The 27,500-nt window shown below is 38.7% G+C and overlaps 3 protein-coding genes across 21 annotated transcripts in view; 2 read left to right on the plus strand and 1 right to left on the minus strand.

Annotated features, from left to right (window-relative positions):
• Positions 1-2,959, plus strand: part of LOC125043785 (zinc finger RNA-binding protein-like) — a 31,814-nt gene extending 28,855 nt beyond the window's left edge. For all 11 annotated transcript variants that reach the window (XM_047640068.1, XM_047640070.1, XM_047640069.1 and 8 more), the window contains one exon: positions 1,375-2,959. In XM_047640068.1, coding sequence (XP_047496024.1) covers positions 1,375-1,448 — 74 coding nt within the window. In that variant the 3' untranslated portion in view covers positions 1,449-2,959. The remainder of the gene's footprint in view (positions 1-1,374) is intronic.
• LOC125043787 (methylglutaconyl-CoA hydratase, mitochondrial-like) lies at positions 2,955-20,960 on the minus strand. Of its 3 annotated transcripts, XM_047640082.1 has the most exons (5): positions 20,803-20,960; positions 6,336-6,500; positions 5,126-5,215; positions 4,830-4,961; positions 2,955-4,274 (listed from the first exon to the last, which is right to left on the minus strand). In XM_047640082.1, exons 1-5 carry the CDS (start codon positions 20,882-20,884, stop codon positions 4,120-4,122), a joined length of 624 nt encoding a protein of 207 aa, XP_047496038.1. In that variant the 5' UTR covers positions 20,885-20,960; the 3' UTR covers positions 2,955-4,119. The 3 variants fall into 3 exon arrangements, with proteins under 3 accessions (XP_047496038.1, XP_047496037.1, XP_047496036.1); XM_047640081.1 differs by lacking the exons at positions 2,955-4,274; positions 4,830-4,961; positions 5,126-5,215; positions 6,336-6,500 and adding an exon at positions 15,685-16,991 and having other exon boundaries at positions 20,803-20,955; XM_047640080.1 differs by lacking the exons at positions 2,955-4,274; positions 4,830-4,961; positions 5,126-5,215; positions 6,336-6,500; positions 20,803-20,960 and adding exons at positions 15,685-16,991; positions 20,632-20,770.
• Positions 20,961-21,325: 365 nt separating this feature from the next.
• The window catches only part of LOC125043967 (mitogen-activated protein kinase kinase kinase kinase 3-like), a 74,546-nt gene continuing 68,371 nt past the window's right edge, over positions 21,326-27,500 (plus strand). For 2 of the 7 annotated variants that reach the window (XM_047640382.1, XM_047640384.1), the window contains exon 1: positions 21,340-21,591. In XM_047640382.1, coding sequence (XP_047496338.1) covers positions 21,460-21,591 — 132 coding nt within the window. In that variant the 5' untranslated portion in view covers positions 21,340-21,459. Of the gene's footprint in view, positions 21,592-27,500 lie in introns of all 7 variants that reach the window. The other 5 variants (XM_047640378.1, XM_047640379.1, XM_047640381.1 and 2 more) reach the window with 5 other exon arrangements.

A 27,500-nucleotide genomic window follows, 5' to 3' on the forward strand; every position in this document is an offset into this window, starting at 1 on the left:
CCAACACCATGGAAGGTCCAGTGACTGTCTCCCTGAATGATATTTCCAAAGATTCAACCAAGTGAATTAAAATATATGAACTAGGACTAATTTTCCAGAATAATTCTCCTTTCCATATAATGTGCTCTATATGCAGAGAAAATGACTTGGCAATCTCTTTTTTTCTTTTCTTTTCTTTTCTTTTATACATCCCTTATAGATGCCAGCATAGAAATGATTGCAAACTCTTGGTATTACTGATCCCAAAAGTATTTCCTATATTTTAATATTGTGTTGACTTAATATTTTGGACATTATTTTGGGCATCAGTGGGGGAGTAAAATCATCAGGCAAAAATTTATAATTTTACGTGAAAGTAAATTGATATAAATATAACATATGGAAGAGTTGCTGACCATGGGAAGAATAATTCTTGAAAGGATTGTTCAGTTTTGTAGTTATAGTATAAGAGGTTATAGTAAAAGAAATTAAGAAATCTGTAATATAGCAATAAATGCTTATCCGTTCATGGGGAGAATCTAAGGGTTCCTTATAATAGTTTCTTTTATGCTGCAATGCTTGGTTATGAAGATAAGCAGCCACAAAAATGTTTGTCAACTCAGGTTACATTATACCTGTATTTGATTCAAATTAATGATAAAGTATGAAAAGAGAGAGATAACTAAACAATTAAAATTCCCATGTATTATATAAGGAAAAGACATGTTATAGTCACATAAAGGTCTCTGTTGACTTATTGTGAAATAAACTACTTTATTCGGTTTCAAACCCGTATGAGAGCCCCAGAGCAGTTTTTAACTTACAAGGCAGTTTATAATGTATGACGTTCTAACATGGCGGCTAAATTTGTTTGGAGTATTGCATTCAGAGGCCTTACAACATTGTAACAGGCTCCGATCTGAGATACAACGTTGTAAACTGTTTTGAGCATCTGGCCTTTTATTGCTCACAATGGCATGTTCAATTCACATGCCCCTCAAGGCATATTTTTTCATAACATGATGGTCATATCATCTGGATCATAGATGTTACGGGGGACTGTCTCCCCCCCCCCCCCTCTCTCTCTCTCTCTCTCTCTTCTCCCCCCCCCCCCCCCATTTATGGACAGTTCCCTAAAGTGGGCAAGAGATATAAAGGGCGAGAATGTGAACAAGTATGCAAATGGGAGGGGAAGAAAAGCTGAATCTTCGGTTGTCTATACGCTGTTCACAGTTAACAGAGTTCAGTATTCACCAGGTAGTGCATTGCATTTTTATGATCTTGAGCAGGACCAAATACATTTTACGATTGCCTCATGATAAGAATATCTTTACACTTAGTTATTTGAATTTGGAATGATTGGATAATGAAATTTACATTTACTTTTTTTTACAGGTGGAGATGGGAAGAAGGATAAGAAGGAGGATGGAGAAGAATCCAAAATGGAAATGGATAAAGAGACAAAATAAGATTCTTTTACAAAGGTGCTTGAATAGATGTTTAGTTTTGTCTAATAAATTTTGAGAAATATTTCCAGGGTGGAAGTAGTATACAATGTTTCAACTATTGTATTAAAAGAATGATATTTTCGGATGATTTGCAAATTGTAATGATTAATGCATTCTGTACTTTCTTATATAAATGTGTTCCTTTTATACGAGTTGGTTCCATAATTTTAATTTCAACCTGACCAACTTTTAATGGCTTAAGGGCATTTGCTTTAAATATATTATTTTGATATATTTGTCTAATTGCTTGGTTTGTAGTCATCAAACTCATAAAAAAGTGTATGTTGGAATAGTATGTGGTTGATGTTTAATATCATCCTTTGTATATTTATTATCTTCATTATAATTTTTATGATTTTTATTTTCATATTCTGCACGAAATGGTTACAGGCATTAGTTAATATCCTTAAATGTGTCAAGTAAGGCAGAACATATATATAAAATATATATATATATTTGAAAATTCATTTACTCCAAGTCCAGTAGATTTATACATGTGTGCTGGCAGACATTAATGCTATCCCCTTTATTGTGTAGAGTGAAAAGAATAAATATGAATTCTGCCGGCAGATTAAGGTGGCCTGGTACTTCCTTTGATAGGGAGAAACCTTGTCCTTTTAAGCTATCGGTTGTCTCACATCTCAAGGGCTTAGCATCATGATCCACCAACACGTCCATTGGAAGTCTGACATTAGGATTAAGAATCGTTAAAAGTTCCCAACCCTCCTTTCCCTACCCCTCCTCCCCCCCTTTTTCCCCCATTACCTTTCCCTCCCTAAATATTAATGAGAACTAGTCATCGCAATTGCTACTTGGTCCTCATGCCCCAGAAAGCAGTGCGGGGTAGCATATTTCGTGCTAGTTGTTTTAAACTTAAAATATTTCGAGTACAGTATAAAATAGATCTTTTAAAAGGAAGAAAGGAAGGAAGAGAGAAAGATAAGGAAGAAATCATAATTTGATAATACAGAAGTTTTTGTAAAATCTTAGGTGAAAAGTTGTCATATAATCAATTTGTAATTCAAGCTTTGATTTAAAGTCAAGAGAGAGGAAAGTATCTGTTACTTTGTTTTTTGAGTAAAGAAGTGTAATAACAAATAATCAAAATGGAGAAGGATTATTGCTTAAGTTGAAAAAACAATACAGAGTACTAGGTATAGCTTCTAAAACAATGGTACATGTAAACAAAAGAGCATTTTTTGAATTTTTAGAGGTGAACTTTGGTTCTGCCAGCTTAGCCAAAATTATCTTGTAGCTTATAGTTGTTCCTCAGTGGTGATAGATTTGTTTCTGGTTATTAGGTATCCTTCTCCGAAAGTAAAAGCTATTCTGTATAAAAAAAATACTGTTCAAGAATTATTCAGTGCAGTGTGCATCTTGCTCGTTTCATGTAGAACAATTGGATGATTATGCCCTCTTTTCCAGTGGGTTCTGTTGTGTCACATAGGTAAAAATAAAAAAAATATATATACTAAATGAATATTTTTAACCATTCTACATCCTTTATAATGAAAAAATACATAGTTGAGAATCTTAGTCTGTGCATCCTAGTATAAGATATATTACCTGTTGATTGAAATACCCAACAACAAAACATTTCAAATGGCAAAGTGCTTCATGTAGGCCAGGAAAAAGAATGCTGCATAAAGTAGTAGTATGAATTTCTTGCAGAGTAATGTACAGGCATTGTAACTTGTGTAAACTTTTTTATATCCATTTAATACATAGATGTCAACAGTTCAAGAACTTTTACTACAATGTTTCTTTGGAATTCAAAATGTAAGAAATTTCTAATTAACTCTGTATTTTTGCATAGCTAATGAATAAAATACTAACAGTAATTAAAAAAAAAATTATCAATCAAGCAAAATATTAACAGTAATTAAAAAACAAAATATATATATATATATGAAATAATTATCTATCAAACTAAAAATACTAACAGTAATTAAAAAAATATATATTTTATTCTATGTCATTAAATGGAGTCAAAGCTACATAAAATCTATATTTTATTTAACAAATCTTGCACCAAAATATTTCTCAGTGTTTAATACATGGTACTTTAATATCACTACTGTAGAAATGCACATTTCTTCAATTAACTTCAAAAATACCAAAAAAGAAATCAGTAAAGAAATTCTTGGTACACTTTGTTAAAGTTGTGACATTTTTACATGAAACAAATTTCAAAGATATCTATAAATACTACATATTTCTTCAAAATCAAGCCTGTAAAGCAAAATAAGAATTTAAATCCATGCTTTGATTGAAATGATTGCCCTGCTTACCTTAACTACACTAGAGGAATTTTACTTCAGTCTAATGTCACAGATCTAAAGCATATTTAGTATAGCAAACTGCATATCCTCATGGATGCATTCTTCCTGATTGCTTGTAAATGGTAATTTTTAGACTGCAAAAAATCATAATAATAATAATAGTCTGATGCCAAGAATTTAGCATTGACTTGTCACCTTTTGCGTGAGTATTGCTTACCAAGATTCTTTTTCTTAGTTTTTTTTTTTCTCCCGGGGGGCTAACACTACTCCCGTTTCTACAGTTTCTACATTCTCCATTAATATGGATTAAAGATGTTTCATTTCTGAACAAAAGACTCCTGGTGCTGGAACTAAGCCTGTGGCTTGTCACAGAGGCCAATCATTTTATGAAGGTTGTCATCATCAGTCAAACAGGTGACCATGAAGTGTCCCAGGTCGTGCTTCGAAATGGTACGACCTGGCCCCTTCCCTTGCGCTGTGATGTAGTCTCCCTTCGCCGGTTCACCTGTTCAATTAAAATAATAATAATTATATTATGATATTTCTTTACTGATGTTTATTTTTAATATTGGGCTAATATTGGTGGTCTTTGAAATTACGGCTTTTTGAACACTAACCCCCAAATACGATAATAGTTGCCTTAAGGATGGCATAAACACTAGGATATTTCCCACGCCTTCCGATCGGTTAACAGCCTCCGGGCTAGTACAGTGGTAACGTGTCGGTCTCTCATCCGAGGGGTCGGCGGTTCGCTTCCCGCCCAGGCGCGAGAAGTTGCTATTGTCGCCTGGAGGTTACTGCTGTGGCTGGGCACCATGGCGGGTATGGACTAAACTCAGCCGAGTCAGCACTAGCTGACACACGTTAGCGAGTCGACATAGGCCAGGCTCCCCTCATGGGCATAGCCCGGGCGAGGCTCAGCTTCGCTCGTCGGACTTACCTTTATTTCTGATCGGTTGACATGATTCACCTACCATGAAAAATCTTTGAAGCTAAAGTAAAAAACGACTTTGAGGAGATAAAAATATAAAAAGATCTACCCTCTTTAATGAACACCAACCTGTAATATGTGGTGGAAGAACTGCTACCCATTCCCGGCTGCTCGCCTTTAGAGCTTCAAGCATGCGTGAATGGTCGTCCAGTATATTGAGGAATCGCTCAGGAACCTTTTCACGCTCCCAGAAGTTGAAGGCTGAAAAAACACGATTGTAGTTTAATAAGACGCATGAATACACATAATTCATCAGGCCACATAATTGCGCACACGATTAGCCACAACAGCTTTCTTTAGGACATATACATTATTTTTAAAATATACAAAAAAATATGGAGAGACGACAGAAAAGGGGCATTTACACGAGAGACACGCAGACACACGATTAACGTTGTACTTCTCCATAGCGCTGAGAACATTCTTCGTTCCCTCTGACATCATCGTTGTAGGACCTATAACGAGAGTGGTAAATAGAATGGATGTGGGAGTTTTTTAAGTTATGTCTTCAAAATCCTTTCCTCCAGTTAAATAAACTTCTTGAAATATATATATCAAAAGTAAACAACTCGGTGTATTTTCATGCGTCATGTAGAAGTATCTTTATTGAAGATACTAAAATTGGTAAGGAGGGATGTAAAGAGAAAGGAAAAGAGGAGAGGGAAGTAGAGTGCAGTGACTGGTTAAAACAAATAAATGTGCTAGACATCAAGATCGTATGACAAAATGATAAAGTATAGTGGTGAAAAGGACAGAAATAAGTTAAAGATTAGGGTGTGCCAGAAGTTAGAGGTTGAACAGCACTCTTAAGGGTAGTATGGCAGTGAAAAGCGATAGAGAGGGGGAGCAGATGGGGTGTAATAGTATAAGGTAAGAGTTGTTAAAAGGGGAAAGGAATTGAGGGAGAAGGGCAATTAGATCACGTGGAGGATATGTGTCGGGAAGAAGAACAAGTTGTAAGAGGAAAAGATAGAGAGATTCCGAGAGGATGTCCAACCGGTTGGGGGTCGAGGAAGTGGGAACAAATGAGTAAAAGCAGAAGTACAGTCCCCTGTAAAGCGGGGACTGGATAGTAAAATGTGTGGAACTGAAAGAGGAACACTGCATGAAGAGCACAGAGTTGGATAAGATCGTGACATGAGATAGGAATGGGTGAGGCGAGGGTGTCCAATGCGTAATCGGGCACGAGCAGTTTCGCAGCGTCTCTTCTGATGGAAGATGAGATGAGATGAGAGGAGAGGAGAAAGGAGAAAAGGGGAGAGGAGAGAGGAGGAATAGGAATGAATGAAAAAGAAGGGGGAGGAATAGGAAGGAAAGCAGAGAAAAAGAAAAAAAGGAAGGGATGGGAAGGAAAGGAAAAAGGGGAAGGAATGAGAAGGAAAGAAAAAAGGAAAGAGATGGAAAGGGAAGGGAAGGGGTGAGAAGAAAAGGAAAAGGAAAGAAAGGAGGGTGAAGGGGAAGGAAAGAAAAATAAAGAAGGGGAGGAGAGGGAGGGAAAGGGAAGGCAAGAGATGGAAAGGAGAGAAGAGAAGAGGAAAGGTGGGGAGGGGAAGGGATAATGAAATCAAACCTCACTTAGGTCATTCCGCGTGCCGATGACAATGACAACGGCGTCCTGCCCTTGCACAGCATCGTCAACCTGATATTCATCTAAGATGTCACCGACCTTCACGGTCACTTGAGAAGCCAAGGGTTCCGGCAGTTTAGCGGGGTCGCGGATGAATACGGTCGTGTCGTATCCTGCAGTGAGAGATAGGGAGGACTAATTAAAAATAGTGATAATGATTAGAATAGCAGAAATTATGATAGTATCAGTAAAATAACAAAACTGTTAATATTAAGAAATTACGCTAAAAACAATAATAATGACAGTCACAAAATTCCCAGTACATCCAAAAAAATAATAACTCTATCCCATAATAAACCCGACGTACAATTTTCACTTCCAAAATATAACGTTATTGGCGTAGAAACCAAACAATCCTCATTTCATAACTGATGACTTATGAAGTATATAAAAAAAAATCAGAATATACGAGTCAAAATAAAACCCCGTTGTGAGGTACTGAGAAGTAAGCGAGAGAGAGAGAGGATATTCCCTTTACTAAAACGGGTGTACCCGCTGACCCTCTCTTTATGTCACCCTCTTTTTTCCCTGCGGATTCTGGTGTAAGGGGGGTTGATTATCCCTCTTATGCTCATATATTGCCACGATACGTAACGGCTCCTGAAGGTGAGAGAGAGGGGTGGAGGTGACGGAGGGGTAGAGGGAGAGGGGGCTTGAGACAGAGGTGAAGGAAGGATAAGAGGAAGAGTGTGGGTGACAGAGGAAGTGAGGGGGTGAGAGAGTGGGAGAGGGTGGGAGACGGAGTGAGAGGGTGAGGGAGAGAGTGGGAGGCAGAGGGAGTGAGAGGGTGAGGGAGGGAGATAATGGGAGGCAGAGGGAGAGAGAGAGTGGGAGGCAGAAGGAGTGAGAGGGTGAGGGAATGAATGGGAGACAGAGGGAGTGAGAGGGCGAGGAAGAAAGTAGGAGAAAGAGGGAGTGAGAGGGTGAGGGAGACAGAGGGAGTGAGAGGGTGAGGGAGACAGAGGGAGTGAGAGGGTGAGGGAGACAGAGAGAGTGAGAGGGTGAGGGAGACAGAGAGAGTGAGAGGGTGAGGGAGACAGAGGGTGAGGGAGACAGAGGGAGTGAGAGGGTGAGGGAGACAGAGGGAGTGAGAGGGTGAGGGAGACAGAGGGAGTGAGGGTGAGGGAGAGAGTGGGAGACAGAGGGAGTGAGAGGGTGAGGGAGAGAGTGGGAGACAGAGGGAGTGAGAGGGTGAGGGAGAGAGTGGGAGACAGAGGGAGTGAAAGGGTAAGGGAGAGTTTAATGACCTCTCCCCCTCTACTCACCCTCGATTTCCCACGGTACCCAGCACTTTACTGGTTATCGCCTGTGCCAAGCGTGACCTACGCCCAGAACGGGGCGACACTGACAAGTGCCCCCAGAGCAAGCAATTCCGACTCTTACCACCGATCACTTTATAACTACATGTAAACTTATATCTTGATTATACTCAAAAAGTTTGTCAGAAAATCCTTATTCTGAATCACTATGTTTGTAATCATTATTACTGACAATACTGTATTTATCAAATGTTCATGATTTAATTGTACCGACATATCCAGTGTCCCCGTCCAAACATACGAGCGCAGGAATCTATGACTTGCCATAAAACAGAGAGTAAGCACTGACACTCCTACTAAAGCGGGCGAGGCTCATCTTCGAATATCGGACTAAAGTTTAATGCTTTCCATTTCCTTATGTTTAGTGACATTCTTCTAACTGTATCATACAAAAACGACCTGTGATGACCTCAAAACCTTAAGAGCCGATGTCACTCTGCCCTCAGCTTCGGCTCGGTCAACACCTCAGGCTCACACAGACTGCTCGCCCTCGCGGGCATGGCAAGACGCTCCTGCCTGGAGGTCTTTGCCAGGCCTGTCCTCTGTACCCTTGGTATCATACTCCCGTGTTAATAAATATAGAACCTGCGACAACTTTGGATTTACAACTCAAGACCAAAGCAGCAGTACCATCACAGTGGGGGCACATCCTCCCTAAATTATTACACTGGCGGCAGCAAATGGGATAAACATCATTACATAGGTGGCAGAATAGTGGGATAACTCCCCCCATCATTACATGGGTGACAATGTACTGGGATAACACACCACACAATCCCTCCGAAGATAATGCATCACACGAAGCCCTTTAAAGATAACCTACCACACGAAACCCTCCGAAGACAATTCCTGTAAGTGAAGACACCTTCGTCGACTTCTGTCACTCCAAGACTTCATCTCACAATACATCTGCAGACTTCCAACATCAAGCACAAAGGTGATTGGCATTGCAAGACGCTCCTGCCTGGAAGTCTCTGCCAGGCCTGTTCACTGTACTCTATGTACCATACTCCTTTGTTAATAAATAGAGAACCTGCGACAACTTTAACTCTAAACCTCAAGACCAAGGCGGCAGTGCCATCACAGTGGGGACACGTCCTCCCCACATAATTATCTGGTGGCAGCAAGTGGGATAAACTCACCACACATCATTACATTGGTGGCAGACTTGTGGGATAACATCCCCCATCATTACAGAGAGAGTGGGAGAAAGGAGTGAGTGAGAGACAGAGGGTGAGGGAGATAGTAAGAGACAGAGGGTGAGGGAGAGAGTGGGACGCAGAGGGAGTGAGAGGGTGAGGGAGAGAGTGGGAGGCAGAGGGAGTGAAAGGGCGAGGGAGAGAGTAGGAGACAAATGGTGAGGGAGAGAGAAGGAGTGAGAGGGTGAGAGAGAGAGTGGGAGACAGGGAGTGAGAGGGTGAGGGAGAGAGTGGGAGTGAGAGGGTGGGAGACAGGCGGCAAGGGAGAAAGTGGGAGAAAGAGTGAGGGAGAGTGGGAGACAGAGGGAATGAGAGGGTGTGGGAAAAGTGGGAAGCAGTAGTAGTGAGAGGATGAGGGAGAGCGTGGTAGACAGAAGGAATGAGAAAATAAGGGAGACCGTGGGAGTGAAAGGGTGAGAGAGAGATTGGGAGTGAGAAGGTGAAGGAGAGAGTGGGAGTGAAAAGGTGAGGGAGAGTGTGGGAGTGAAAGGGTGAGGGAGAGTGTGGGAGTGAGAGGGCGAAGGAGAGAGTGGAAGTGAGAGGGCGAGGGAGAGAGTGAGGGACACAGAGAGAGAGAGCAAGAGGGTAAGGGGGAAAGTGGAAGACAATAGTGTGGGAGAGAATGGGAGACAGAGGTAAGGAGATAATGGGAGTGAGAGGGTGAGGAAGAGAGTGGGAGTGAGAGGGCGTGGGAGAGAGTGGGAGTGAGAGGGTGAGGGAGAGAGTGGGAGTGAGAGGGTGTGGGAGAGAGTGGGAGTGAGAGGGTGTGGGAGAGAGTGGGAGTGAGAGGGTGAGGGAGAGAGTGGGAGTGAGAGGGTGTGGGAGCGAGTGGGAGTGAGAGGGTGTGGGAGAGAGTGGGAGTGAGAGGGTGAGGGAGAGAGTGGGAGTGAGAGGGTGTGGGAGAGAGTGGGAGTGAGAGGGTGTGGGAGAGAGTGGGAGTGAGAGGGTGTGGGAGAGAGTGGGAGTGAGAGGGTGTGGGAGAGAGTGGGAGTGAGAGGGTGTGGGAGAGAGTGGGAGTGAGAGGGTGAGGATGAGAGTCGGAGTGAAAGGGTGAATGAGAGAGTGTAGGACAGGGGGAGCGAAAGGGTGAGGGAGAGAGTGGATGACGGGCAGTGAGAAGTTGAGGGACAGGAAGAGAGAAGGTGATAAATACATTGGTAGATACGGGGATTGGCGACGGGGATTGTTATTCAAAATTTATGCCGCGTCAACATCTAAGGTCATTGGCGGCGTATTCAAAATAGCGTGACGCTTGAGGGCAAAGCCCCCAGGTAAGGAAGTGCCATATGACATCAAAGGTCATATGGTAAATTAGAATAGCGAAAAGGGTTAGGAACGAGTTAATGGTTAGGGTAAATTATAGGTTGAACAGTACTAGAGGGTTGTATGTTTAGGGAAAAGGGTAGAGCGGGAAGCTGATGGGGTATAGTACAAGGTAAATGTTGATAGAAGGGGAAGGGATTAAGGGAGTAAAAGAGCATTGTGATAAAAGCATTATGGTGAAAACGGTAAAAAGGAATTTAATGATTAGGATAAGTGGACAGAACAAGGAAAAGGAAAGGTGGAGAAAAAAGACCATGCAAAATTATTTGTGGCGCGGGCTGAGGACCAAGGTAGGGGGATCCCCTATATTGAGACTCAGTCCCCTGCCTCCTAACACCCCCCCACCCCCCACACACACACACGGAAACAACAAGCAAGGGATTGGGAGAGGGGGACGGACTGATAAACAAACATTCACAGAGAGATATAGCAAAAGCTATCATCCGAAATAATTTGTATCATTTCACTGACCTCGACGTATCCACTTTATGAAGAACACACTATAATTTGTATAACTTCTATAAATACCCTTCTAGCCTTCTCTTTTCTCAAAGGTCATGCCAGCTTCAGTGTCCTTTAATGTGTGAATAATTCGATCCCTTAAATAATTTCGCAAGACAACATCATGTGATTAAGCATCATCACTCTTCTGCAAAGAATAATTGCGATATTCGAGGCTTGAATACTGTTTATCCGGTTTTCTTAATGCCGGCAAATATTGCGTTCTGACGCATTGGTGTACATGAAGCAATTAATATGATTTAGTTTGTAGAGAAAATCACAGAAAATACTTATAAGTATATCGAGTCTACAAACATACATTTTTGTCATAATGAATGTTTATATTCCCTGTCACGCAACGAAGACTGTAAAACAGGTGTCACTTTGTAAAACAAACATCTGAGAATTTACCATAACGAGGAAGAGGAGTGTGAGAAAGGGAGACAGGGACAAAACATGAAAATAAAGAAAAAAGAAAAACAAATAGAGAGAGAGAGAGAGGGTCACAGAAGGAGGAAAAGGCGAAGATGAAGAGAGAGAGAGAGAGAGAGAGAGTACAAGGGAAGAGAGAGAGAGAGAGAAAGAGTACAAGGGAAGAGAGAGAGGATAGAAGAGGAGAGGAGAGAAGGAAAGAGAGAGAAAGCGAAAAAAGAAAAATAGAGAGGAAGCGGAGAGAAAAGCGTGAGAGAGAGACTGGCAGAGCATGTCCCTACCCCACACATATGCTAATGCGCGCTCCAGCCCGACGCCGAGCGAGGTGCGCTGGCCAGAGTCGTTATCCAATGGGTCTTTATTAGATGATGGCGCTGCATTGTTAGCCGCATTATCTCAAAGATACTCCCTCCTGTGGACCTGCCCTGAGGAAGAAGGGGTAGCGCTGTGCGATTAGATATGAATGGAACCTTTGGCTTGTGGGTGCTTGCGTACCGTGAGTGTATGTAGGCGTACACATGCAGTAACAAGTCTACAGTTACACTCACTCATATCAACCTATACATACACACACGATTACACTTACTTAAACCAACTCTCTCTATCACATACTCACCTCTATATGTGTATGGGCGCGCACGCGTGTGTGTATGTGCGTGAGATTACTGATTTCCTGTACCTATTCTCAGTAGCTACGCAGTCATGGCGACTTCTACCCCGTAACATATTCATGATTATCTCTGTCGTGGAACGGTGGAACGGCGGATGCAAATCGATTAATTGGAACCATAATTAGGAGTTGTGTGCACGGTGGAATTGGAGAAATCAAAGAGTATCCATCTATCTGTATATCTACAATCAACTATTCAACATGAATGAAAATTGAAGATCCAAAACGGCCTTCTTGTAATGGGGAATTTATAAAACCCGAAACCCTACAAAGAATTAAACCACGGCAGTCCGAGTTGAACACCCAAACAAACCTAACCGGCCTCGCCCAGTCCCCAGGATAGAGAGAAATATTACATCTCAGACTGAATGCGCGTTTTCACAGAGTTATCGCCTATTCTATTTGATAAAATATACATATTTTACAGAGCAGATTTACGTGACTATAGATTTAGATAAAATAAGGTCACGCAGGCGATTTTTACCAGCTTGGCGGATTTAAATGCGAGAAGCTTGGGCATTACTGTATCCCAGGTTTTTATATCCGTTCAACAACGGGGCATCCACTAAACGTATTCGATACAGCCTTCATCTCGGAATATGAAGCAGAAGCACGGCTTGACAAATTGCAATACAATCTCAAGTAGAGTCTGTACTGTGTGACTTTTCATTTGGTTCGGAATTACAACACACGGGAATGCCTCGCATGAGAAAAAACGGACTCTGGTTTGCTTAATATTCTGATCATCGCATAAAGTTGTATTAAAGACTTCTCTCTCTCTCTTGGCTTTGCGGGCTGGCATTGGGCGCCAGAGAGCCACGTCTAGACTGGAGCAACGAGCTGCTTTGGAGGCCAAATAATACGCAGTGCGGGAGAGGCAGTCCCGTGTACTGTTGATACTTTCACTCTCTACAGCTTTGATAAACAAAAGACTGAGTTTTTATTCATACGGATGTTTGTACTGGTTCCTGAGGAAATCCTAGTGGAAGAGAAATGGAAAATTACCTTTAATTGTGAGAAACACAACACATGGCTGTGGGAGAAACGCAGCACATGTCTGTGGGAGCAAAATGACCTCTGGAATGGTTGGGACAAATATACACATCCATAACAAAAACGACTTTGAATTGAGTAGTTTTTAATTTGAAGGCGGCCATGAGTTTCGAACCAGTGTTAATATTGCATTGTTATTCTAAAGTTTAAAATTATGATCACTTGAATACAAACCAAAGCATGAAATTCTGCTCTGAGAAAAAAAGAGGAGATAGGAATATATATATATATATATATGAACATACATATATATACATATATATACGCAAGTACACACGTACACACACACACACACACACGTACACACAAACACACACATACACGTACACACAAACACACACACACACAAACACACACACACACACACACACACACACACACATATATATATATATATATATATATATATATATATATATACGTATACATACATATATAATATATACATACACATACATATATAATATATACATACACATACATATATAATATATACATACACATACATATATAATATACATGCCTACATATATAATATACATAACTACAAACATATATACCTACATACATAAATATATATAATATATACACACACACCCACATACACACACTTGGCTATGGTTTCTAACCTGTGGAGCGTGGACCTACTGGGAACCACAAAGGGCTACTGGGGGGGTGGGGGGGGTCGATAAAGAGGGAAATTATATCTGAGAACTAAGAATCCTGGTGGATTTTCAGAAACTGTTCAGAGAAATAAGCGCAACCATCATATGTAAGTGCATATTTATTATGAGATGTCATTCATTGAGGGGGGAGGGGGGGGGGGAAGAGAACTAGAAAAGGTTGGCAAACCGCTGTTATAAGGTAATGCAATCAGCGCAAAGTGGTAATAGGTGAATACAAACGTAGCAGAATTTCCTTTCCTCCCCGATAAATCTTACGAGCAACTAGTAACAAATAACTTAATAAAGAAAGAAATAAGACCGGAAAATAGCAATTGGGAGCCTCTCACTCATAAATGAATAAACAAATAAAATTTAAACAGAATGTGTGAGCAAATATATATCGGAAATGTAGCAATCTATTTCAAGGCAATAAAATATGGCACTGGCGCTTAACAGATGTTCGACGGTTAAACTAAAGAATAAAAGAGATACGAAGATATTAAGGAGAATGGAAGATGCAAACAGCAATTTAAGGACTGAAATTACGTAAAGAAAAGGAGTCCAATTTAGTATGGCACGGACCAGTTACAAACTTTGAGGAAACAGGCTAACGGAAAATTAACACTATTATTAGAATATGAAAAGAAAATTAAAGACCCTTAGCTTGTAAACGCCATTTGTCTGAATAAAACCGACTTCATTGTCCGCGGAACATAGCACATTTACATAATGTATTGCACTATTAAGTCTGGATATTGCCATATCTCTGGGTAATATGGGCCATGTTGCCAATGGTACGTGTCGCTTCATGGGGAGTGAATAAAGCGATAACTTCGTAGCTCTATCTAGAAAGGACACAGATAGAATTTTAAAAAAGACGAAGGGGTATTATCAAGGAAAAATCCACATGTCTACATACACGTATATAAATGAAAAGTTCATTCTCTGCAAACATGTGTTTATACATACTGCCTCATACATTCAACATGAATTCACCGCTTACTGCCAGGTTCCTAATACTGTAGCATGAAAAACATGAGGGTGTGTTTGTATCTGTGCATCTGCTTGTTGCTTTAACTCTCACACACGCACACGCACACGCACCCTATATCTCTTATGTATGTACTGCATATTTATACATAAAAATATATTCATTTCTTATGCATCCAGTCATAGAGATCCATTTTCTATTATTTTTTGGCCGGCCACTCACTCCATGACATAAACAACTCAAATGCCTTCTTTCTGGTTAACGGTTATCATCGTATAGCTCAGTGGTTTCCAACCATTTTCGTTCTGTGGCCCCAACCACTATATAATCACCTCCATGGCCCCGTTCTGTGACTGTCACCTTTTCAGATTCAGTTATTACTACTTGTGCATAGCTTTATGGTGTCAGTAACTAGGGCAAGAACATTTATTAAGATTTTAATGTATGGATATGTGATAGATAATTATATGTAGGTACTGTAGCGGATTACTTAATTCGACATCAAAATATTCATATTGATCCATAGTCCCCAGGTTGGGAACCCCTGGTATAGCTGGTCATTATTACCCGATTCTTCCTTTGTATTTTTTCATCTTACTTTCTTTTTCATTTGCTTGAAAACATATACTAACAGCCACTTGTATTTCCCATCATTATTATTTAGGAACATACTAAATATCTAAATAATTCAGAGACAGTGCTACAGAGGAAGGCACAAAACTTGATTCTAAACAGGGACTTTGGCTTAATGATTTGCAACAGTAGCTAACCTTCATAATGTCATAGTAGATGTGAGGCAAAACATCTTTTAGTCTCAATGTCTTCTGCGCATGTAGAGCAGCCTTATCAAGTTACGTTATCAGGGAAAGTAGAAAAAGAGGAAAAAATGGAGGTGAGGAAAGAAAAAAATGCATTAAATGCAGATGCATGACAACTCGATATCTAATCAGCTATAAAAGGGATTAAAATGGGAATGTTGAGAGAAACACAAAAGAAAACATGGCAACAATAATGGGACTATTTAAAAAAAAACTCATTTGGTACTCTTATCAAATTCTGTAATCAAAATCTTGAACAAATCTAAAAAGTTTCCAATTTCTATAACATCACAGTGGTATCAACTGATGAAAATAAAACAAAAAAGACCAGAAACAATTATTTATTCTCAACATCTATTCAAAACAAATTGTGTGATATTTACATATAAAAAATGGTCTTTAAACTTACAATACTGTGATTAATATGCAATATATTCACAGTGACACACCCCTACGTACAAAAATAAACACTAGTTCTACAATCAATATTATTGACAGTTAGAAAAAGCATAATAATGACACCCATGTTCTCAAAATCTCAGACAACCATATTTGCTTTATTAGGTAAATACCCAAAACAAACATTTCTAACCACATTTAAGAAATTTTATTGACAAGATTTAAATAGAAAAAAGTATATATATTTGAACTACAGTCTCACTCAATAGTACATGCCCTTTTGAGAGGAATTAGTATTACAGAACTATTGCATTGCCCTCAATGTCCTCCTTACTCTCCCTTGTAGTCTGGTTTCCTTTTCTCTCTGAAGGCCATAAGACCCTCAATTCTGTCTTTTGTTGGGATGACTTGGGCATAACAAGCCTCCTCAATGGACAAGCCAGTGCCAAGGTCAACCTCCATCCCTCGTGAGATGGCAGTCTTGGCCATCTTGACACCAATAGGGCCATTGGGGAGGATTTTTTGTGCCAGATCTAGGGCCTTGTGGTATGCAGCATCTCCTGTGTCATTCTGGGGGGTGACATGATTCACAAGGCCGATTTCAGCAGCTTGTTTGCCATTGAGTATTGCAGCTGTAAAAATCAGTTCCTTTGCCTTGGCAGTGCCAACAATGCGAGGAAGTCGCTGGGTTCCTCCTGCACCGGGTATGATAGCTAGTTTTGTTTCCACTAAGCCCATTTTTGCTGTATCTGCAGCAACGCGAAGGTCACAGGCAAGTGCCATTTCAAGTCCTCCTCCGAGTGCAGCACCATCAAGAGCAACAATCACAGGCATGGGTAGGTTCTCAATATCTGAGATGCAGCTACGGGCCTTGGCAACAAAGGGACCAACCTCTTCTGGCTTCATCTTGGCCCTCTCCTTCAAGTCAGCACCAGCACAGAATATGCCTGGCACCAGAGACCGTAGCACAACCACTCTTACATCGCGATTGTGACGAACATCCTCAATTGCCTCCATGAACTCCTTTAGCAAATTCTTACTAATTGCATTCTTGGCAGCTGGCCGGTTGAACCCGAATACTGTAACTCCTTCATGATCGCCTGTTAACTTTTCTACGACAACATCTGGGCTTGATGAAGAAACGCAACGGCTTGGGACACTTACCCAAGCCGAGCGAAACAAGCGGACACTTGCACTGCGAATCATGTTCCTAATAGAGTGAGGTGGGTTTCACCTGTAAAAGTTGAAGGCATTGTTGTAAGAGATCTACTGAGAAAGTGTAGGAAAGACTTGTAACACCCACACCCATGATCTTAAATGAAAAAGGGGAGAGAGAAAGAAATGGTAAAATATCCATTTATTTTGGCTAACAATAGACTGCAAATAAGGAAAAAGAAAATATAGGAGTCCCTATGTCGTGTAAATATGTAGAATATTAATGTATAAACAAACCTATAGACTGCATATAACAATTTTTAAAAATGTAATCCAAATCATACAAGTATTTCATGAAAGATCATATATATAAAAAAAAGTAAAATAAATAAATAAATAAATATATATATATCTATATATATATATATATATATATATATATATATATATATATATAGAGAGAGAGAGAGAGAGAGAGAGAGAGAGAGAGAGATATTGTTTCAGTTCACTCACAATAAGTTAATAGAAACATCACATGAAACTGATAAAAAATACTTTTCAATATGTGTGGAAGGGAAGACCTGCATTTCATTATGTGTGAAAAGTGCAGACACATCGACTCAGTAAAGCAAGCTCCTTTAGCTTTCACGATAATGACAACTCAAGAGAAACCCATTAGGTGAAATTGTATGTCAAAGAGAAAGTCTTGAATTTTCTGCAACTTAGTTGATTCAGGTTTTATCCATCTTAGGCACAATTTTCACATTAACTGATTAGTGAATATTGCATATACAATCAGGGTGTAACATTTACTAACATTCACACCCATACCTACACAGTCCCACAAACTCATAACCACAATTACAGATACATACTAGCATGTTTACATCCACCCATCCACAAACTTATACCCACACAGACAGACAGACAGACAGACAGACAGACAGACAGACAGACAGACAGACAGACAGACAGACAGACAGACAGACAGACAGACACACACAGACACACACACACACACACAAACGCACACCCACACTCACACAGATCCACAGGTAAGCATGCACACCCATACTCACACCCACACATATAAACAAGCAGACATGCACATCCCTACCCACAAACTCGTGTAAACATGCATGTATGATGCATACCACAAGGCCCATATACATGTGTGTGTATATATATATATATATATATATATATATATATATATATATATATATATATATGTATGTATATACATGTGTGTGTGTGTGTATATATATATATATATATATATATATATATATATATATATATATATATATATGTATGTATATACATGTGTATATATATATATGTATGTATATACATGTGTATATATATATATATGTATGTATATACATGTGTATATATATATGTATGTATATACATGTGTATATATATATATATATGTATGTATATACATATGCTAATGAGAGTGTAATATGCTCAAAGATATCACTAAGACCCCAGAGCTTGGGACTATAGAGTTCAGAATTGGGGGGGAAATTATTCAAAGAATTGCAGTTTCAGACTTGGACATTCATTATCTTTGCCACAGTTATAAAGAAGTAAAGAATATAAAAGTGGTTTCATCTTTTTGATAAACAAACTGTGGTTTAAAGAGCTAAGCAATAATAGCCTATGGCTATTTAGGGCTCTGGTAAAGATTAAAAAAAAATAATAATAAATAAAATAAAATAAAAAATCAGCATGTCTCATGGGATAAAACTTATAAATGATTCCTCATCTCTACTCAATCATTCTTGTTAATAAAAAAATACAATTTAATAACTGTTCACCTAAAACAAAATATACAATTTACAACCTCCTAAATGGCTTGGAATTGTATCCATACTAGTGTCAAAGGCACTTACTCTGGAATGAATATTGGAATTTTGGATAAAACATGACTTAGGTTTAACTTTATGCTATAATGTGAGAACAAATATTTTTTTCTTTTAAACAAACATCTCACAAAACCCATTAATAAAAATATGAATATGCCTCATAACTACAACATTAATACAATAATAGAACAATTTGGAAGTAATCATCTTCAATAATTTTTGTTTTCCCCAGTATAAAGAATGGTTAATCTTTACAGCATGGATGCACCAAGCTAGGGCAAATTGAAGGTGATTTTCTAGTAAAGGACAAAAAGGGAGTCGTTGGTGTGAGAAATAAAACAGTAGCACCGCAAATAAATGAAAAAGATCACACAAAGTGCAGCTTCCAGCCCAAGTCCACTCAGTCCTCCCAAGTTTCAGATCTATCTTGCTGTGCATTTTTTGCTGGGAGGTGCTGGTCAACCTTTCCTTTACATCCGGTCATGGCAACTTAGATTTTTTAATAAACTTTTGTGAAGTGGACCAAGGGACAGAATTTTGGCAAATGAATCTATACTGTTAAGAATTAATTACCTAAAGATTATCTAGGTAATTGCTTGGTATCTGACATAGTAAAAGGCTTTGCCAAAAGCCAAGGAACGGTAATTTTTTATAGTACAAATGCACTCACGAGACACTTTTAGTCCTCTTAAAAGAATATCCTCTTCAATTTGTCCTACCTTAGTGTGTCTTTACCATAAAGATTAACCCAACAAACTTCTTCCCTGTATATTTGGCAAGATTTGGATTAGATCCTTTACTTGAGAAATTTCAAGGGAGGTCAACAAGCCTAATCTTACAAGATTATACACCGAGGTTTTTGAGCCGTTGCTTTGCAAATATAGATTTGTGCATGTATAGCCCAGGTGTGTGGAATTTGAACAGTGAAGGTGACTTTATTTGCTGCACGTCATTTAGTTTCTTTACATTTTATTCATAATTTGGAAATTCATGATTTTAAAAAGGATATGAATACTGCAGAATATATATATAAAAAAATTATATATAAACTTAATGTTTTGCAATTTCATATTGGTAATTCTCTACAATACAGACACATTCACCAGAGGCTAGGTCCCAAACTTCCCGTTACAATTTTTTTTCAATAACTAAAGTTGCTGTGCCTGGGTGTCCCTGCCCAAGGGGAGGGTTAATGGGGGGCAGACACCCCCTGGCAAACACCGTATTCACCCTGCTATGTACAACAAGATAGAGCCGAGACTTGGGAGCACCACATTCCGTGATCTTTATCCTTTACTTGTGGTGTTACCGTTCATGTCTGCAGATCATTTCTTGTAATGACGACTGCAACATTTTTTTCCTCTACAATATCATCTTCAATTGGCCCTCGCTTTGTGCATGATAACAAAGTCATATACTTATTATTTTTTTTTGGTATTTAACTTGTTATTCTATGTATTCTTTACGGACCCTTACTAGTGTGCATATATGACAAGCGTCTCATCTCCAGAACAGGGAAATTAATCTAATTTTAGCAGAAGAGAAAAATGGATCCTAAAACCATGTAGTAACCAAGTTGAGAAAGAGATTCATTAGATTCTTAAAAATTCCACGTTAGAATAGTAATTAACCTCAGCAATGAAAGGAGTCTGATGTTAAATAGTGACTGAAAAAGAGCAGAGAAAGAATTAATGTTTTATCCAGTCCGTCGGTGTACGTGCAGTCAGACATGGGCGTCACATCCTGGTTAAATAACAGGTCTTGCCCTTCACTCCCTTTTAATTTCTCTCTCCCCTTCTTCTCTCGCGTTATCCCTATTCAATTTCCTTTCAGCCGAGCCCTTACTTGCTCTCGAAATGTCCCGGATAAAAGCCGGCGCAAGATAAGCACCTTCCCCCGACGGCGAAGAGAAACAACGAAAACAACCAAACACAAACACGACAGACGATGTGCCTGGCGGGAAATTATCATTAAATTTCTTTTATTCTATAGAATATTTGGTTCTAGTTCACTTACCCAGCTGGACGGCAGCCTCGGTACAACAAAGACCTGTGTTCCCCGTAGCTCCGAAGATGACAAGCCGGCGGATATTTGCCATTTTACACGAAATAAGGATATACGGGAAACGATTTGATGATGAAACTTAAGGCCTTGCGTTCAAGATCGGATGGATTTTAGATGCCATATTGCAATTAGGTGCGTGTATTATATGAACTTATATCTTGGTATTTTTTTTTATCCTAATACGGTGTAATCATTTTCACTAGAATTTGTGAGACAATGGCACTGATAAGGATGTGAAGGATCATTATGTTGTTGTGTCCATAACCAACACAGATTTGGAAGAAAAGTAAATGAACCAAAAAGATTTTAAAAATATACAAATTAGTACAACAAAATCACACCAGTACATCAGCCAATTTAAGAAATTGGCAACCAAGGACCCCCCAATTCCTTTAATTTCGAACGCCACCCCGTTCCGTACCCCCTGTCCAGCGTTCCGTTCCGCCATCCCGTTCGTTCCGTCCATCCATCCCGTTCCTGAACAGCGGAACAGTCAATTGAACACGGGAACAGCGCAAGGACGAGGGCCAGAGAGCCTTCTTGAGCTTCGAGGACTTTCGTAAAGGTTTCCGGGCGTGGTGGGAGCGGCGGCGGCGGCGGCGGGGCGTGATGGCGGGCGGCGGCGGCGGGGCGGCGGCGGCGGCAGCGGCCCTCGCGTCGGATATCAGCCGCCGAAACCCGCAGGATGAATACGAGCTCATCCAGCGCATCGGGAGCGGGACCTACGGCGATGTTTACAAGGTGCGGGCTTTGGGGCCAGGCTCGGGTTTTATCGCTCGCTCGCCTTATTCGCCTCCTCTCGCGATTCTACGTGACATTATTGCTTCCTTTCCTCAATTCCCAGCTAGCCAGGAATATGTTTCTCGAGCTATTTACCTTTGGGATTTTTTTTTCTGTCTCTGCTCTCAATTTTCTTTCTCTCCCTCCTCTCTCTCTCTCTCTCTCTCCTCTTCTCTGTGATTGTTTTCACTGAGACTGATTCTCCCTCTTGTCATGTAGCATTCTACTTTTTCTTTCTTGCTGTGTATCACATCAATGATTTTCTCTCTGCTATGTATTCTTTCTCTCTATCTCTTCACATCTCTTCTCGTCAGTGATCCTTTTTCTCGTTGCATCTTATTGCAAGGGTCTTCTCGCACTCCACCTGTTATGTTTCTGTAGAGAATATTTTTGGGATTTTTCTTCTTCCTTACTTGAGAAATGATTTGAAGACGTTCGTCAATCTGTCATTGGCCTTGTGCCGGCTGGTGGACGAGCGAATGCCAGCAAACTGTCGCCGTGTATATTGCGGCAGGGTGGGAGGTGTTGAACTCATGAATGAGATATTGCCCAATGAGGATTTGGTCCAAGAGTGCGTAGTGCAGACGTGTTGCACTTGCTTGACAGGTCTCCACTGTCGTCTCTAATTTGATCGAGATTGTAGGCCGTCATTCACAGATCTTAGTCATTTTACTTTGGTTTGGGTTGAAGGAAACTCCATGCAAGTACTAGAAGAAGGTTAATTTTTTTTTTCTTGTTTTGCTAATGTGACTTTCACTGATGAGATTCTGAATTCCTCATTTAGGTTGATGTGATTAGAATGAATAGGATTTTTTTTTGCATAGCAGACTTTTACCTTCTGAGGTAGTTAAAGCCGCAGTCACACAAGCATTTTTATTGGACGACAAATGGCCCAGTTTCTCAGTAAGCATAATCTTCTTGTAAAAACTTTGTTGGAGGCTGAGCAGATTGGTATGGCTCATTCAGAATTGGCAAAGGGGGCATGGAAGAGAGAGCAATCTTTAGTTGTAAAGATTAAAGATCTCACTGCCATGTTTGTTGAGTGAATTTGAGTGTGTTAAGTTGGGAATTGACAGCATATATTAATATCACAAATTGGTTGTTGAAAAAAAATATTTGTATGGCCTCAGCTAAAGATAGAAAGACAAAGTGCATAGGTGCCTGTGATTTGTGCATATTGCAAATTAAAATTGCAAAGTATATGATTTTATATTCACCTGCATGGCCTACAATGTGCACAGCTTTTGAAGTTGTTTCTGCATCTCTCTTTCGTATAATGTTATGCTCCAAAGACATCCTTCCTGTATAATTTGGCAGGATAGTGCTGAGACTCGTTCCATACTTCATGATAAAGTCCTGGGTGTATTGACAATGTAAATCCTGTACTGGAACTAATACTATAATTGTATTCATGTCCTTTATGATAGAAGAACTGGCTGTTATCTGCCTTAATTATTTGAATACCACCATCCTCTGAACAAGAAGCAACATGAAACTGTTCTCTTTTATGATTGGTATGTCAGTTTGAGGGTAGTTTTTTTTTTTTATTATCTTGTATTGATGAATTGAATGTCCAGTAATATTTTCTTTCTGATAGATGGCTCTTTTCTAAACTGTAAATCAGTTTGAATGAAAATTAATTTGTCAATTGTTTCTCTCAATCTTGGTTGCAAAGATAATGCGCAGGGCGCTGGCAAGCACATAACATGCATATGTGGTTGGTTGCTAGGGTCGGGATAGAGTTGGAGGTTGTAAAGATGCTAGTAATTTTGTGTGCTTGTTAAGTCTGTCAATGAAGGTTTTGAGTGTATTTGATTTGATAATGTGTTGGGGTAGCCCGTTCCAGTCGCATATGGTATGTGGGAAGGAGGAGTGCTTGTGAGTGTCACTGTTGGTGTAGTATGTAAGAAATTTACTGTTGTGTCAGTTTCGTGTGTAATGTGAATGTGCTGCTTGTAGATATTAATGTTTGTTAATGTCAGTAAGGTTGTTTGTGATCTTGTGCATGACTGTGAGTCTGTATGCTTATCTTTGTGTCTCACGCAGGTCCATGGTTATCCGTTTTTAATTTTTTTTTTTTTTTTATGCAAATTGTTATACCAGGTATATGTGTGTGATTGTGTGTGATAAGTCTAGTGTCCCTAGTGTTAACCTCATCAAGCTTCTCAGTGTTGTGCTTGAGGAATGATGGTTGAGATAGGTGCCTCGACTTTTATATTCCTAAATCAGTTGTATCTTCAAAATGCACTGAAAATGTTTGAAATGAAAAGTGTGTTAGATTTCATGATTTTATTGATTCCTTGTGCTATATAAAAGTGTCATACATGTAAACTATGCTGAAAAAAAAATCCAGTTTTGAAAGCTGTTGTGGGGTGATTTATAAATATTTACTCTTGTTTTATATTAAAAGAACATTTTCTTTTTTCTCAAATTTTGTCTGCTTTATATAATCTATTTTAAATGACTTTCTTCTCTCATATTTCATTTTCTTCAAGTTTTCTTCTTCATGTTCTATGTATTTGTTTTTTTTATTGGTTTTTATTTTATCTTTGATGATTTAATTTTCTTTCATCCTACCCAGTGAATTGTTATTTTTCCACTGAAAGCAAATCTCTTCTTGAATTTATCTTCTGTTCTTATTGAGTCTTTCTCCACATTTATCATTCTCTCTTAGGTTTTTAAGTATTTTTCTTCAGGATTAAGATATAGGCCACTCTGAAAGGTATTGGTTAGCAGTGGAGTTTTAGCATTTATTTTTAGACCTTTTCTCAGTGGGGGAGAGTGGGAGGCAGAATTTAGCATTTTAGAAATATTTAACCCTAATAGGCAACTCACCACATTTTTTACTTTTCCCTATTATAAATATTTGATAATTTCTTATCTACATTCATATAATGAATAGACTAAAAGGGAAGCTAGATATTCCTTATATTATCTTGTTGCTTATAGATAAATGAAAAATAAGTATTTGGAATTGAAAAAAAAAAAAATTGAGTTGCCGTCTTGGTTAGATATCCAGGGATCTTTGTAAATATCATAATTTTTTGGTGTGAATTCAGAATTTATTCATTTTCTTTTTGCTTCAAAATTTTGACTGATAGTTGAAAGAACACTTTTGTAAGAGTTGGTTGTACAAGATTGATGAGAATAGGATAGTTTCTTCATTATCATACTCTTCTCCTTATAGGTAAAAAGAGCTCAGTATAAATATATAATTATTTTTCATTATCACTGTGATGTTATCTATGGTCAAAATGTACTGATTTATTTTTACTTGGAGTCTGATGGATCTGTTTTGATTTTAACTTTATTTTTTAACATGTGGATTATTAAAGGGGAGAGGCTCTCTGAAAATGGACGTAGAAGATCCATGAATGTAAGAGAAAAACTCAGAGAGACAAAGAGGAGATTAATGAAAATAAGCAAAAAACAGAGAGGAGAAAATAAACATTCAAGGTCTGGAGAGAGTGGCTCATGATTAATGCAAAATTGGGAGTGGTGGCTCTTTTTTTTTTTATTTACACATCCAATTGTAAATAATTCCAAATGACAGGGAATATTGAAAACACAGCATCCTCTACATCCTCAGCTAAGTGGCTAAATATAGGATGCAGGTCCTTTAACCCCTTGTTTGCAGGTGGCATCTACAGATATACCTGTTTGGTGGAGGACTGCAGGTTAATCTCAAAATTTTTGTAAGGTGTCTCGAGAAATATTTGAGAAAGTTATTATGAGATGCATTTAACTTTTTTGTTCTTTTTGACATTTTATGTTTTTTAAATTAAAGCTTGTAATGACCCAATTTGAAAAAGAAAATAGAAATATGAGCCAAAACAAAAGGGGGGGGAAAAAGAGGGAATATGAGAAGATACAAGAACAAGAAAAGGTGCATGGAGAGGACTATAGGACTAGCATAGGGATAGACAGGAAGCATAATGCAGACATTCATAGCCTTTACTTCCCAGAGCCTGAGTGTACACAAGCACTTACCTATGCAGAATGATAAGCTCTGGACTCCTTTTAACATATGCCCTTTTAACATATGCCCACATTTAATGAAGTAGTAAATTACAAGAAAGTCATTAAAGAAAACACACATTTGAGTCATATGATGGAGATACATAAAATTACCATAATGATTTAATGATATTAAGATATGGTCTGTAGGAGTGTAATGGAATTTTGTGTTTATTTGCATCTTTAGAACATGACTTTATCATATTTATCTTCTCTCTGAAGCTGCTTTATCTCTTTCAAAGTAGATTTTTTGAAGGCCCATATAATTAGTACAATTTCCATTGTGTACCTGTATAGTCTTTGGGGTTTCTAAATATTCAATCTGCATTAGATATGAATAATAATGACATTTTTTATTGTTTTTCTAATATAAAACAAAGAAGAGAAAATAGCCTTTTTGGAGACCCCCTTTCAATACAGTCTGCTAGACAAATTAACCCAGTGATTGAACATTTTGAGTAGGACTCCGAAAGAAAATTTATTATTATTAGCAATCCTTACCGTTAAAATAGTTTCCCTGCCATTTGTGGATCATTTGAAACTACCCTGTAATATAGCCCAGCTCTCCCTTGTTGAGAATTCCTTCTGATTTTTTACCTTGTACCCTTAAGATGATGTTGGCACAGCAGAGAAATTGATATGATTTATTTGATATATTGAAAAATAGTGATATTGGTGTGGTTCAGTTTTTGAGTTGATTGGAGGTTCAGAAGAGAGCAATTAGCTGGAAAATGAAAATAATCTGCAACTGAATAGATGATGAACCCAGACTTGCACAGGTTATATGGTCATAGGGAAAGCTTAGAAAAATCATCATCTTTTCCTTTCTTTCTCTTCTTTTCTTTTTTTTTTTTCTTTCCTTGTCTTTTCTTTCCTTTCCTTGTCTTTTCTTTCCTCTCCTCTCCTTGTCTTTTCTTTCCTCTCCTCTCCTTGTCTCTTCTCTTCTCTTTTCTTCTCTTTTCTCCTTCTCTTTTCTCCTTCTCTTCTTCTCTTCTTCTCTTCTCCTTCTCTTCTCTTTCTCTTCTCTTTCTCTTCTCCTTCTCCTTCTCTTCTCCTTCTCTTCTCCTTCTCTTCTCTTCTCTCCTCTCCTCTCCTCTCCTCTCCTCTCCTCTTCTCTTCTCTTCTCTTCTCTTCTCTTCTCTTCTCTTCTCTTCTCTTCTCTCCTCTCCTCTCCTCTCCTCTCCTCTCCTCTCCTCTCCTCTCCTCTCCTCTCCTCTCCTCTCCTCTCCTCTCCTCTCCCTTCCTTCCTTCCTTCCTTCCTTCCTTCCTTCCTTCCTTCCCTCCTTCTTAACAACATAAAGAAGGAAGTAAATTTATGTTTTGTTATTGCTTTCTGACTCCTCCACACACCCATGTACCGCAAGGACAAAGCTTTAGCCAGCTAACCAAACAAATATGCTATCAAGGACAGTGTAGAGACATGGCTCCACTGTGGGCACTGTTCTTGGGAATTGTGGGTGCACTAGTTCCAGTTTTCTTGAGAAATATCTTTTGGCTGTCTGTTTATATATATATATATATATATATATATATATATATATTTTTTTTTTTTTTTTTTTTTCTATGGTAATTAGAGCTTATAGGTGAGTGCAGATTTTGTATAGATACATTAGCATCATATTTATGTTATAGAATGGTGAAATAGAAATTACCTTGAAAATTTGACCTTTTGAGAAGATCATAATACAGAGTAAACTGCATATAGGAAGAAAATGAATGTGAATATATATATATATATATATATATATATATATATATATATATGTATATATATGTATATATATATAGATATATATATATATATATATATATATATATATTTATTTATTTTACAGTTTAGGTTAATAAGAACA

This window comes from Penaeus chinensis, chromosome 34, assembly GCF_019202785.1.
Source record: "Penaeus chinensis breed Huanghai No. 1 chromosome 34, ASM1920278v2, whole genome shotgun sequence".
In the NCBI taxonomy this organism is placed as follows: domain Eukaryota; kingdom Metazoa; phylum Arthropoda; class Malacostraca; order Decapoda; family Penaeidae; genus Penaeus; species Penaeus chinensis.